This window comes from Mycteria americana, chromosome 3 (genome assembly GCF_035582795.1).
Source record: "Mycteria americana isolate JAX WOST 10 ecotype Jacksonville Zoo and Gardens chromosome 3, USCA_MyAme_1.0, whole genome shotgun sequence".
NCBI lineage: Eukaryota > Metazoa > Chordata > Aves > Ciconiiformes > Ciconiidae > Mycteria > Mycteria americana.
In genome coordinates, this window is record NC_134367.1 from 16442242 (window position 1) to 16457414 (window position 15173).

Here is a 15173-nt window from a genome sequence, read left to right on the forward strand (position 1 = left end):
CTTGTGCCTTCTTTGGTGGTCTCCCATGCAGGTACTACATAGCCTGTTAGCTGCTTTAACTTCTGGGAGCAGAAAGTTAAATAATTAAGCAACAGTTTTAAGCAACAGTTAAAAATCTTTAATAATTTATAATCTTATCATCAGGAATAAAAGGGCATGACGAATGGATTTTGAGGAAGTCCAAACAGCAGCACAGGGAGTGGTGCCATCAGCAGGCCTGGTACAATCCAGAAGCCTTGACTCCCTAAATGGATCAGTGACTTCCTATGTGTTATCCAGCATCACTCAAAAATTAGAAACCTCTATTGTTAAAATGGTTTGCTGATGTTCTGGAGTTTGGCAAACTTCTAAAGTGTAATGGCAATGGGCATATTTATAGTAGAAGGAACTTGTAGTACAGGTGTGTCACTTGTGCAGCAGCTTTGCTAACCCCCTGAATAAACTTCCTGGAAAGTTGCTTTTGCCATTTTCCTCTCCAAGCAGACACTGCTTACTTAGAAGGTTTATCTGTTAAGCTTAACTTCTTGCAAAAGTAACCATTCTGGTTCCTTCCCTTACATTTTGTTATGTCACTTGAAGTTGCTGAATCATATGCCAGCCATGCAGTTAGCAACAAAAATACGTTATCTGGTATGGTGTTAATGCCTATCATGACTGTAATTCTCTGTGCTCCATACTTCCTGTCAGTGACACAGATGAAATGTCAGATGCCAAGAAGAATCCTAGAAATTTAGTGCACTGTAGAACTTACATCAAGTTAAGGAGCTAATTGCCCCTCTGGTTTTCTCTTGGCTTCTTTAAGGCCACTCCTTGCCAAGTCTTTGCAGTCACCTCGGCACATTGGGCTCCCGTTCCATTCTTAATGATATTGTTCTGGTAAGAGTAGCGATGGGAGAGGTATCAAATAAGCAACTTATCCCAAGCAGAGCATGAATTAGAACCACAGTGTTTAAGACAGAATGTCTTAGACGTATAAACAAGTTGTATGTCACTGTTGTTAACCACTTTTCCATTTGGTTACTTGGTAGATACAAAGCAATTGAGTTCTGCCATCAGACTTACTTAATTTAAGTCAGGGATGTGTCCTCTGCTAGTCAGAGGGCTGCTGCTTTCTGTTTCCCTATCTTCCGCTCCTTTTGTCTATGCAAGACAAAATACTTCTTGTGTTCCTCTTTCTTTTCTCTGGAGGGGGAAATGCTAGCTTGTCTGAAGCTATGCCTTCTAGTTTCTGCTGCTTCTGCAAGGTCTCCAGCAGCCTCTTGTTCCTCACACACCTTTGACCAGATATTATGTATGCACCCCTAATTACTTGAGTCTTATTGTTGTGTTTTTTGTTTGTTTTTTTTGGCGGGTGTGGGATTGCAGCACTTCCTGGCTGTACTTCAGTTTAACTTCTGGCCAGACTTTTGCCTAGGGCAGCAACTTTTGACTTCATGTACTCCATAGCAGCACTCATTGACTGACTGTGTCTGGTCTATGGGGATAAAATTGCACTCTCTTGCATTTTTATTCCTCATATATACACGCCCCAGAACTGCCTGATACACATTCTTTTTAACTTTTAAGAAAATAACCTAGATATGAACTTTTTTTTTTTCATTAAAGAGCAGGAAAGCTTGGTTTTCTCTTCCTCCCTGCCCCCCTTTACTCTTCTAGTCAGGTATTTGTTCCATTTTCACAAGCACTTGTAACCTTCAGCCACATTCTTGCTGCCAGCTGTCAGTGACTGATCCAAACACTCTGCCCTTTCAGAAAGTGAAGCTTCATTTGTTTAAAGGTTATAGTGCCATTTTCAAGTAGTAAATCAAAAGCTGTCTTTAAACACTTGCTATCCAGCATTCCTGGTCCTTCCCATGTTACAGAAGAAACCTGAGTCACAGGTGATGACATTCTCACATTTTAGGACTTCTACTCAAATGTCACAATATTTTTATAAGATTCCATTATATTCTGGGGCTGGGCAGTCCGTCTAATGTCTTCCTTTAAACCTGACATTTTTCTTTTGCTGGGCTTTGTGCTGTTGCAAATTCATGAAGCTGTAAGATACAATCTGGGGTATCCGTGCATACAGATGCCACAAATGTACAAACTCATCTGTGTGAAACCTTCTGAAAATTCAGTTCCTCTAGTAAAGGGATAGTGTTGGAAAGGTCTCCTGCACCTTGAATTAGATCATGTTATGTGATATATGAACTAAATCATATGATCCAGCATGTTGCAATTATGGCATTGCTTCAGGGTTTCTCTGAGCTTGCCTTCTTGCAGCCTGTTTTTTGCCTCAGGTTAGTTCCATGCTTTGATTATCTGTTCCATATCTGTTAAATTTCATGATAAAAGAGACAATCCATCTGTATAACCAATTCCTCCACAACACCTGCATCCCTAGATGATGATGATTATTTTTAACTAAGACTATTAAATCTTTTACTAAAGCAAGTAGGATTTCTCCACCCTCAGCATTTCACAGGGATGATAAAACTGGTAACTCCTCAGTTGGCATCTCATTTGCTTACCTCATATATTGTTGGGTTTTTCATTGCTTAACTGCAGTGTTCGATGCTTAAGTAGTTTCACTGGAGGTGTATCGTTTATAATTTCTGTACCATATTTTGAACTCGGAAGTATTCCTATGAGTTTCTGACCAATAATGGAGCTACGTAAAACTACACCCTACTCTTTCAACATGTTTAAATCCTTCCCATCTCATCTCGCACATCTGAAAACATTTGAAACATCTCAGAAACATTTGAAAATAAATTTGTGTGATTCCCCTCCCTTGTGAGATGTACCATTGTGTTCAAACATGTAATCACACATTCTCTCTGACTTTGCTGATATTCCTTCTCTACTGCTTCTTCCTGTGAATTTGCATTTGTCCTCGTCTTGTGCCAAAGCTTCTGATTTGCAATTAAGTAAGCTTCCAAACACAAGTCTTCTCTTCTCAAACTGCAAAATTAGTTAGTGTCATGGACAAAATAATAAACTTGGGGTGGGTGAAGCACTGTTGCTGTCCCATGCTTCCTGTCTAAGCTTCCATGATTCACAGTAGAAAACTGCCTCAGCATTCGCTCAACTCTTTTTCCTGTTCATGCTCTGGATTACTTCACAGTCTTATTGGTACACTGAATGCAGCAGATTTGTCTACTTTTGAGGTTTTAATTGCCTCTGTCCTTACAGCTTTACTAGCAGACTCTTTTCCCTGATTATTCTTAACTTTTTTTTTTTTCCTTTAAATCTCTTCCCTTCCCCTTCACACCTAATCTTTTCCTCAGAAGAAAAAATTTTTAGTTGCACTTTTGTGTTCCACAGGTTAGGAAGGACCTGTGGAGGTCAACTGGTCCAACTCTTTGCTCAAAGCCAAACCAGTTTTGATGTTAGATCAGGTTGTTCAGGTCCTTGTGCAGGTGAATTTTGAAAATTTCCAAAGACGAAGGTTTTGCAGCTCTGCCGGATGGTCTGCTCCATTCCCCAATTCCAGGGATTCTTTTCCTACAAAGTAGGATTTCTGATATTCCAACTTGCCTGTTGCCTCTTGTCCTTTCACTTTGCATCTCTTAGAAGTAAAACCTCCTTTCAACTTCTGTTGAGGTCAACCATTTAAGTTGAACAATTCCAGTTCTCTCAGCCTCTCTATAAGCATCATGTGGTCCCACCCTCTAAGCATCTTGGTGGCCTTCCATTAAGCTAGGAAATGTTTTGATATTTTTCTTGCACTGAGGAGCCCCAAACTAGAAATAGCATTCCAGATGTGGTCTCACAAGTGACAAACAGAGGGGAAAAATCACTTCCCTCAACCTGCTGGCTATGCATTTACCAATGCAGCCTTGTATGCGGTCATTACACAGGCTTGCTCATCATGTTCATCATGTTGTCCACCAGGGCTCTCAGGTCCTGTTTCTTAAGGTGCCTTCTAGCTGGTGAGCACCATCCTGTACTGTTGTGTAGTGTCATTCCATCCCAGGTATGGGACTCTGTTTGCCTTTGAACTTTGTGTGGTTCCTGTCAGCTCCATTTACCCGTCCTGTCTGGGTCCCTCTTAGGAGCAGCCCTGCCCTCCAGTATGTCAACTCTGAACGACTGACCATGGCTCCAGCATATTTCCACCCACCTTGTAATTTCTCTGTGCAATCCATGTCGGCCTGGTTTGGCTACAAAGATACTTTGAGATGCTGTGTTGAAAGCCATGCTACAATCAAGGGAAGGTAATGCGTAGTGCTCTCCCCTTGTCCACCAAGACAGACATCTCCTCATGGAAGGCAATCAGATTAATGAAACAGTTTGTCCTTTTCAGATCCATTCTGGCTGTTCCCATCCTTTCTTGTCCATCAAGTGCTTGGTAGTGGATTCCAGAAGGATTTGCTCCATGATCATCATGGACAGTGAGGTTAGGCTGCTGTTCCAGCCTGTAGCTTTCTGGATCCTCCTTGTTGTCCTTCTAGAACACAGACATGACATTTCTCCTTTACCAGTCATCAGGAGCTCCCCAAGTTGCTATGACCTTTCAAAGATAATAGAGAACAGCCTGGTAATGATGTTGACTGGCTCCTTCAGCATGCTTAGATGCATCCTGTGTTGTCTCATGGCCTGGTGTATGTCCAGTTTGCTTTATTGGTCCTTAACTCTGACTTCCTCTACTGTGATACTTCACTGCCCCACACCCTGCTATTAGCTTAGGGGAGCTGGGAGGCCTGTGAGCAGAGCTTGCCAGTGAAGTCTGGGGCAAAAAAGGCATTGAGTACCTTGATCTTCTCCATGTTCTTTGGCACTAGATCCCCTACCCTACTGAGAGCAGCGGGTCCACATTTGCATCATTCTTTCTTTTATTGCCAGTGTATTTATAAAGGCTCTTGTTTCCCTTCATAACCTTGGCTAGTTTCAACTCCAGCTGAGCTTAGCTTTCCCAATTCCATCCTTGCATGCTTGGGAGATTCCTGCTGGGTAGCCCATCCCTGCTTCCATGTTCCAAACCTTCGCTTTTTGTGCTTGAGTTGAGGCAGAGGTTGCCCATTCAGCCAAACTGGCTCTCTGCCATGCCTGCTCAATTTCTAGCTAACTAGAACAGACTGTTCTTGTGCTATGAACATGTCATCTTTGAAGATCAACCCACTCTTCTACCCTCTACAGCAGCTTCCCACGGGATCCTGCCTGTGAGTTCCCTGAACAAGCTGTAGTCTGTTCTTCTGAAGTCCAAGGTCTGCTATTTTCCTTCCTCAGTTCTTTCAGGGTCTTAAGTTCCACCATCTCATGGTTGCTTCAGCCAAGGCTGCCACAGACTTTGTCATTCCTGGCCAGTTCTTTCTTGTTTGTGAGCAATAGATCAGAGTGCCTCCCTGATTGGGCTTGTTGCTTACTTGGGTCAAAAGAAATGTTCTTGATGGTCAGGTATCTCCTGGATTGCTTGTAGCCTGCCAGGTTGCTCTTTGTGAATATGTAGGAATGGTTAAACTATTTACTAGTTGTTTGTTATCATTAACTCCCCACTGAGAATGTCATCTTTAATGTCGTACTGAATTAACTGTACCTCTGATCCATTTTTTTCCTGTACTCAGATCTGAGATCCCTTTAATGCCTTTGTTGGGATCAAATTCCACGGTCTTTGACCCTAAACAGGGATCTCGCAATATACACCTCTACTCTTCTCTGAATATAAGCATCCACAGTTCTTCATACAATTTCGTGCTCTTCCCTGGTAGAGGTCTTGCCCCAGCCAACCTGTTTTGCTTTGTTTTGTTCTTCCTCTAAGTGTATGTGGGGGCAGTGTCAAAGCTCGTCATGCTTAAGAAAGATTACCTCCAGTATTATGGATTCCATTCATTGCTCCCATTATCTTTTGTCCTTGTAATAATAATAGATTTTAAAAATGCATTTAGCCAGGAATGCATTCACTAGCATGCTATATTTACAAAGTTAAAGAGTATAGGACCTTGCACGTTGGAATTTGTCAGAGGTCAGAATTTCACTCATTTCCCTTACAGATTCCCGCAACTGCCAACAAGAAAAGTACTGAAAGATGGAGCTTATCTGCAGACTTTTGCACCAGAGGATACTTGAACAGAGCATTGTAGACCTAATTTTTAAAAGTGTAGAACTATACATGCAGTGAACACTAAAAAGCAGTTTGAGATGGCCAGCAGTTACATAAACATACGTTAACTGGAATTAATATTTCACATGGAATGAATGAGTGGACCTGAAGTCATATCCCTGCATGATCTGAAGTTGTACACGAAGGTTATTGAGTTATATTCCTCACCATTTGACTGCTGTTGAACCCTCTAGGTGTGTAGGAGCAAGTTGCACCTGCAGTACTTTTGCGTGTATCAGGTACTTCACACTCCTGCGTTATCAATGGAGTGTCAGTGGATCCTGGCAGCACAGCGGGTGGCAACGAATAATTGCCTGAAAATTCAAGATAGGCATGTCTGGTTCTTTTCATTACCAGTGTCTTCCTGTAAGCTTGTGAATGATTATTAGAGGTGTGAAATGAGAGTCAGCAAAATCCAAAAGACATTTCAGTTGTTACACCTAAAGGTAGATGGTTAATGGTTTACAAACAATAATGAAAGAGGCTATTAATACTAACTGCAGATTTCAAGAATTACCAAGAAGGCTCTAAACATTAAAATAAAAATAGCTTATTTTGACTCTAAATGAAAAATGTTGGAGTAAATTCTTGTATTGTGTTAATATATGCATTATCACAACTTCTATTTGATTTGTTTTAGATGAGAAGATTGTGGAAAAAATCCGAGCTTTACAAATGAAAGCTGAAGACTATGATGTTGTTAAGGTGATTGGAAGAGGGGCATTTGGAGAAGTGCAGCTGGTAAGAATGTAATGATTTAATGATGAGACAGATTTACGGCTCTAGCTGAAACCTTCCCCAGTCTCGCATCCTTTATATCTAAAAATGCATTCTTATAAAGAATGAGTGTTATTTTCATTGTATCGTGAGGTCATTTCTGTGCATACTAAACAGTACATCTGAGTTTAAACATGATGGATTGGAAGGGAAGGATTTGGGAAACAGTTTGCTGTCCTTTGATCAAAATGGAAAAGGCAGTTCATGGCAATTCTAAATTTTTTTTGGCTGCAAGCATCACTCTATAATAATATCTGAAACCTTCCTATGAAAGAGCAGGCTAATAGTGCAACAAAAAATTTTTGTTTTGCTCTTATAATTGTGATGCTTGCATTGTATTTAACTGATATGACTCATGTAAGATTTTTTTAAGACTCTTTTCTTAATATTGTCCACTCAGCATTATATCCTATATAATATCTAATGTAAGAATGGGATTACTTTTTAAATTTATATTGCAGGGAAACTCTATTTAAAAAAAAAAAAGGCAATCAAAATTCAAAAATTAACTTAGTATATCATGCATAGTCTGCTTTTCATTTAATTTTGATTTTTCCTGGACTTCCAAGTCATACTGTGTGATAAATAGCACAAAAATGTGAGCATATATATAAGACTGATGCGTCAGTTTTGAAATGTGCTATGGATGTAAGCACCAAATAGAAGCTGAGAATGCAACCAGGGAGAAGTTATCATGAGCTAACAGATAACTGCGTACCGGCTGATCCATGATAATTTTTTGTGTGAGCATTTTTAGAGGAAGAGAGATACCGAGCAAGTCAATGGAAAGGGGAGCAACTAATTTGCAGCAACTGAAGCTTGTTACCTTGTTACCACAAGGTAACAAAAATTACCTTTTGCTTGTGCCTTTTGACATGGAATTGACATTTTACTGTTCTGTGCTAATTTTGCACTAGGAAGCTGGGAAAATCATATTGTCTTGTAACATACAGCAATTTTGGAAAATACAAAGATGTTTTGGAGTTTTGTTGAGGAATGTGGCACGATCTTAGCTCTGAAGTGCTTATAGGAGGTACGCAATGTATAATGGCAATAAATTTATTATGCATTTATAAAATTATTTGTATTTTCCATATTAGTATTGGTGAAATTGGTTGGAACTGGGGAAAAAACCCCTGCAACTAGCCTAACACTATTTGCGTGACTCGTGTAATTTGCAAATTTAGATGTAATTCATGTGCCTGTTAACAACATTTAATCAGCAATTTTTATTCATTTATTTCATTTTTTAAGGCAACTTCATCCAAATGTGGCAACGTGAGAAAGTAGCTCCCTCTTCCCTATTTATTACTGAGTAATTTGCATTTTGTTTTTACCCAGAAGAATTTATGAAGTGTGGAGAGCAGTATTTCCAAAGCTCCCCATTTTTGAACAAGACTAAAGAATTAATATGTCTTGCATATGCTTTTATATCCTTGCTGGCAAGAGATTAAAAACAAAACCAAAACCTTTAGCAGAACCTTACTTATCTGAGAAGGGGCTGCTGCAGGGAGCGTTGTAAGAAAGCAGTCTACTCTGTCTTTTCACTGACAGTCACGTCAAATGGTTTGTTTTAAAGTCTTCTGTTAGACATTTTTATCATTATATATATACACTTATAGTAGCTAGTAGAGATGCTCCTTTTTCATGCACTTGCGTGGGAAGTCAGCGAAGAATCAACTTGTAAGGAGCAGAGGTCCTTATCCATTTGTTGGGAGAGGAAGATGAAAAAGAAAAGATCCCAATAACAGAAGTCATGTGTGTTTTTTGGATGTCACATTGATATATTTGCTAGAAGCATCCAAGAGAATTGTATTTTTCATGTGCTTCAAAAATCAAAAGACATTGTTTTCATATGTATATTTCTAAGAACTTAAGGGTTTTTCTAAATAATTTTCATTTTCTTTTTACCATTTAATTTTAAATATAAGGTCTTAATTTGTTCTGGCTTAGAATGGAAACTTTTTTCCCTAATTCACTGTCGTGCACAATTTAAATTCTAAAGTAGAGATGATTTTTCACAGTGTACGTACTGCAGTTAGGTAGTCTGAGGGGGCTGAAGACAAACTTAGCTTCTCATTTGCCTTGTCATCATAATGTAATGGTAAAATGCATAGTAACTTGGTCATACAACAATGTTGTTTTGTTTTTTGTTGTTGTCACAGGTTTTTTTAATTTTTTAAATAAACCCTTCAAGCCCCAAAATAAAAAAAAGCTAAGAATGCTTGGTACTGGATGGGAACTTCTGTGTGTTCATATAGAGCTCTTCTGTACTTCATGCCAATTTTAAAAGAACACTCTTTTTCTGGAATGTAAAATATAAGTAGAAATCATAATGTTATGTAGTTTTACAGCTAAAAAGCAGTGGGTTAATAAATACAACTGTAGATCTGAACTAATATTAGCTGATGATGAGGACATACATACCTAGATTTTTTGCCTCACAAGGTATGATACAAGTTTAAACTATTGAGCTAAGCTATATCTATTTCTACTCCATTCAAAATGTTAACACCACAGTTGCAGATGATGGATTTGTAGTAATCAAAATATTTTGCAACACATTCTGTGATCAAAATAGAAATTTGCTTCAGTGGGGGCTAAATGCAGAAAGAACCATAAATAAAACATGATTAAGTACATGAGTTAAATTCATGAATGTCATGTTATCAGTGTGTGCCATTGTGCATAAATATTTGTAGCACAAATATTTGTTAAATATTTGTAAGATTTAAATATAACAAGCCAAAAAATGAGTATGTTAACATATAGCATAAAATAGTCAGCTATGACCTTCTTCATTTAATTTTACAAGCTTTCAGAAAGTCCCCAAGCTTTCTGCTCCAGCATAGGATTTTCTTGTGAAAGAAGTGGTGTGGAGAGATCAGCTTTCCGGATTCTAGCAAGAAAGGAAAACACATTCTCTACTATTGTATCTTACAGCTACATTTTGTAAAAAAGACTCACTCTGCTCCCACCACCACCCCACCACCACCACCACCCCACCCCCACCCACCCCCACCCCAAAAAAAAAAAAAAAAAAAAAATTCAGTCCAGTAAAGAGAGCAGATGACTCTGGTCTGAGCATCTGACTTTGGTGGAAAAACAATTTCCTATAACTCCAGAAGTATTAAACTCTATTCTTGAGCTCTGGCCTCTGGCTTTGCTGGGTCTGTAGTGATGGGGAAAGCTAAGAAAATAATTGCCAGCTGCCAAATAGCTTCTTCTCTTATGTAGTGCTGTAAATAAAAGTGACTGGTATCTAGGGCAGACAGAAAAATTGAATTATGGTGCTTAATATGTTATTTGTGGTTTATGCAGAAACAGTAATTTATGAAAGCACATCCTGAGTACCTCTTGTTTGTTTTCACTTGAGGAAAAATCCTCTTGATTTGAAATTGAAACATATCCTTGGTTCTTTCTCCCAGGTCTAATCACAAAGTACTGTAACATTGCAGTGACACAGCAGACTGACTTGATCATGTACTGGAATAGAAAACTAAAGCAAGGCTAACTCTTTCTTCTATTGGGTAGCAAAGGATGGTCTGGGTGACGTTCTTTACTATGTGATTTCTTAGTGTTGCAAACCAGCGGTTGTCATGGCCTATGTAAACAGGTGCTGGTGTAGTTTTTTCCATTAAGTGCTTTGTTTATTAGGTTTAGTTCCCCAGCCACTGCTAATGTACACTTCTGTAGTAATACAAATAAAGCAGTCGTGGTTTATTACCTGAAAATTTGTCAGGACATGAACTTTAGTATCCTATCTGTAGTAACTTCTTATGGCTCTATTAAGTATTTTAGGATATTTGTGATTATTTCAAACCTTAGAGTTCATTTCAGAACTCCAATCTAGGATCTTCGTTTTCTTTTATCATAAAAGAGATGGTACCGTTATCAATACTACGTACTCAATCTGATAACTTCAAATGGATGTGTTGTTTTCTTTGCCTACAGATTGTCTTCTGACGTGAATGCTGTAGAAATTGTGAATGCATTTTGTGCGTACTTGTTTCTTGAAAGTTTTAGATTGGTGAAGCAGAGTAGAGGGAAATTCTTATTTCTTCATGCATTTTCATAAGTTAAATGAGGCCATGTTACTCAGTGCTGATGGCACGAAGGGATTTTCCTACCTATTTTGAGAGTTACGCTGGTGAGCTGCAGTTTAAATTTGGCAGTTCATTTAAACAGTTGGAAGAAATTGAAACATCATGACAGTTTAATACATGAATAATCTGCTATATGAGCCAATATATGTATGTACAAATATAGCTCTGGGTAAAGAGCACAGTGGCTAGCAGCTAAATAGGCTGTCTCCAGGGGCCATGGTGGTGATATGAGAAGTAATAGCACCGGTGGGTCTGTTCACCTGTAAGGCATGCCAAGACACCCTCTGCCTTTGGGTATGCCAGTATGCTAGTTGTTGCTTTGGTGCCTTGATTTTTGTACAGAGAATGAACCTATCTTGAAATTTTCTCAAGAAGTAATTTAGCCAACTAATAACCTATTGGCACTGCCTTAGAGAGGTGCACAGACTGTGATTTCTGGTCCCCCTACCCCTGTTTGCTTCTCCTATGCATGAGCTTGCTTCAGGCTGTGCTGACTTTTTGAGAATTTTTTTTGCCAAGTAGTGGGAGACAATTATTCTCTTAAATGAAGGCAGCTGTACTAACTACACCCAGGCAAGAGTATACAACAATTTTAGGAATTGTAAACTACTGAATACATTGCAGAGCTTTACGTGAACTTTCACAGAAAATGCTTCAATTAAACAATACCTTTTTGAGGTTGTCTTCAATTAAACAATACCTTTTTGAGGTTGCTGGTCTTCGTGTTTCTTCTGGTTTTGAGCAGGATTACAAAAGCTCTACTTCATTGCATATAATTTGTGGTGTACCACCAAGTCTTTGTAAATAATCCCATGTGGGATTAGTAAATGGGAAGGAGATAGTTTTCAAAACTCCTCTTTAGGACACCTTCACTAGCTGGTTAATTGTTAATGTCTTAAAATATACATGCTTACAGAGTTGTTACTGCATGTAGATAACGTGTTTCTGTTCTGGTGTTTGTTTGAAGGATTTTTGATCTAGCTATACAGCAGGTTGTTGGTTAGTGTTAAACTATGCAAGATGCTAATCCTAACACTTTTGTACCTATATCTTGAGAGCAAAAAGCCCCAATTTCAAGAATAGTAAATTCATAAATAATCCTGTTTCTGTTTGTGTTCTCACTCTTTCCAAGATTCCCCCTCCCCAGCGCTTCTCCTGTTTCTACGGATCATTCCTGTTGGCTTCAGCAACATTAAAGTTTACAGCTCCTCAGGAGCAGGTGACTGATGCTCCCAGATTTGTAGACCAAATAGGTGCTTCTCTGAAGCTTTGCACTGCAGACATAATGAAGCTGAAACATTTACAGCTGTTCAGGAAAAGAGCCTATTAAACATTCTTTCAAGTAGCATAATTAAACTGAGACATGGTGTAAAAGTAAGAGGTTGGGGGATATGGTTTATTTTACTAAATGTGAGGTTTTTAAATGCATCAGAAAGTTGTAACCATTTGGTTCTGATTTCACAAATTAGTCCACTGATCTTTTTATTTTCATGTGAAGAAAATGTGCAGAAACTTAAAATGCAGTTAATTTCCTTTTTTCTGCTGACTTGGACATCTTACAACTGACTACTTCTCACCTTGATTTCTGCAAGGAATACTCAAGAATGTTAAAAAACTGGTCCTTTAGTCGTTGTTTCATAAAGTAGCATAAATCTATCATTGCTTCATTAACAGAGTAATGACTTTACAGTCTGTGCTTTAAGGATTTTGTTTTGTGTCCATATTCAGATGAAGTTTCCAAAAATATTTTTGGATTTTGTCATAAAAGTTTTAATTTCAGTTTTCCAACAAGATTTATGTTATTAATTTTACACAATTTAAAGTGAATTTAATAATAATAATTTATTTTTCTTAAGAAAAGAAATAAGAGCAATCTTTTTTGTGAAAAATAAAAATTGGAAGAGACTGAAGTGGACTGCTTGCAGAATTTCTAACATGAATGAATGCAATGGATAGGTGTTCAGAATAAGAAAATATAAACAGAATTGCATTTTATTTCTCCTTACACGGTGGAACTTTTGAAGGGGGAATAGACAAGCATTTCCTTTTTCTTCTGTAAACAAAATTATTTCATCTTTTTTTTTTTTTTTTTTTTTATTAGTGTTCTGGGTGATTTGAAGTAGGCATGTTCACTCAGAAAATGTTAAGAGCAGCAGTCCAGTTCTTTAGAGAAAGATGGTACTATTCTCATTCTGAGTTTTGGGTTGGTGTTGGTTGATTGGTTGGTTTTTTCCTTAGCAGTTTCAATTTGAGTAAGCAGACTATTGGAGTCAGCTCTCATTTTTATGGCTCATAGCCATAGTGAGAAAGAACATATGCTTGTATCAGTGCATCTTCAATAAAACAACTACCTCCTAGGAGCTTTTGCAGGCACTCCTAGGAGCTTCTGAGCTTGAGGCACATCCTTCTTGTGGCCCTGCAGCTCCTCTTCTGGGGTTGCAGCGGCAGCTGCAGCAGTTGGCCAGGCTCTGGCATATCTTCCTTCATTTGGTATCCTTGTTGTTCCACCCCTGCTATGTTTTTTTGGAGCAGCTGTTAAGTTTTTCTTCCCAGGTTTGGAAGTTCTCAAATCCTTACTGTGTCGAAAATTGGGTACATGAAGACCTGGAGGCATCGTATCCCAGCAATCAGTTTGCATGTAGGAGAAATATACTATGCTGGTATTCATTTTTTTTTTTTAACAAGGCATTTTTAAAAAGTTGTTTCTCTTCTTTCTCAACCAACAGGTTCGCCATAAAATGACACAGAAGGTTTATGCAATGAAGCTACTTAGTAAATTTGAAATGATCAAGAGATCGGATTCAGCCTTTTTCTGGGAAGAAAGAGATATTATGGCCTTCGCCAACAGCCCGTGGGTGGTTCAGGTAAGGAAGATATTTAAGAGTAAAATAATAATAATAAAGCCATAAATCTTTCCCAGTCTTGAGCTGGTTTTGAATTTACATCTAAACTCAAATCATGGCTTAGGTTCAGATTTTACTTTTTAAAGATATGTATTTACAGCAATTTCACTGAGTTTTGTGTATTTGGCTGTGTTAGAAAGTAGATTAATTTACATTTTAGTCACTACAAATGCATCATAAAACAGAATTAAACACTTTTTTGAAATATCCACAAAATTATTTGGAATAATAGGGAGCTTACCTTTCCAACTAAGAACAATTCTGTATAGAAATGTAGAAACAAATGTCAACATTATTTCCAGTCTTTCCTCATGATAGTAACTTGATCACAGGCAATTAGTATTAAGAGAGCTGTAAGTAGTTACTGTCTTTTCAGCTGTGATTTGGCAGATGTGTGAGTGTACACTCCTGGTCTCCTGCAAGACAGGAGGTTGTAGCAGTGGTTTGCTTGAAACCATCTTCTGTTTAGTGGCCAGTTACTGCATCTCAGCTCAGAAGGAATATCCAAGAAATTGAGAGTTGACTTCTTCCAGCTGATCTTGAACACTGTTGCTTGCAGCTGTCTCATGACATGTATCATCATCGTGTTTGTAATATGAATTATGCCTTTGGGAAGAATTAGTACTGAATATTGCAATTTGTTGTAACTGGTAAATTACACCAATTAATAAAATGAGTAGTGAAAGCATCTGCTTAGAGAAATTGTTAGTACTTCATTTTGTTAAATAATTAATACATTTAAATGCTTTCACATATATTGCCATGCTTGTGTATATTTAATAAGACTGGCCTTAAGCTTTCCATATATATTCTTCATAACACTTTGCCTCATGTACGCAAGAAATGTTTTACAAGATTTTTTTATTTAGATGTTTTGCTCTTCTGAGCATATTCTGTGTTCTTGCCTGTATTCAGCAGAAATAGATGAATTTTTATTTAGTTGTTTGTTTTTGTTCTAATGACAGTAGTTGTCTGGAATTACTTTATTTTTCACAGGCAGTTGAAAGTAACGAGAAATGTATGACAGTCAATTTTCAAAGGAAAGTGTAGCAAGCATGGTATAAGTGTGTGTGTATTTGTAAATAGCAAATGAATTAAAGTGTACTTGCAATTGTGCCTTCTATGATGAAGCGTATTAGTGTGATATATTTAGGTAATGTGGTCCAGTGGGATAGGACATCGAGCTGGTTTTCAGAAAATGTAGGTCCTGTTCTGAGCTAGAAACTGGGACAGATCACACTGCTTCTCTGTGCCTTCTTTTTTATGTGGAAAACAAGTGAAACCAGAGCCCTAGATAATTTT

At 38.0% G+C, this 15173-nt stretch overlaps 1 protein-coding gene across 3 annotated transcripts in view; it reads left to right on the forward strand.

Annotated features, from left to right (window-relative positions):
• ROCK2 (Rho associated coiled-coil containing protein kinase 2) overlaps positions 1 to 15173 on the forward strand; it is a 106229-nt gene that overhangs the window by 48880 nt on the left and 42176 nt on the right. For all 3 annotated transcript variants that reach the window (XM_075497946.1, XM_075497947.1, XM_075497945.1), the window contains exons 3-4: positions 6726 to 6826; positions 13695 to 13832. In XM_075497946.1, the coding sequence (XP_075354061.1) occupies positions 6726 to 6826; positions 13695 to 13832 (239 nt within the window). The remainder of the gene's footprint in view (positions 1 to 6725; positions 6827 to 13694; positions 13833 to 15173) is intronic.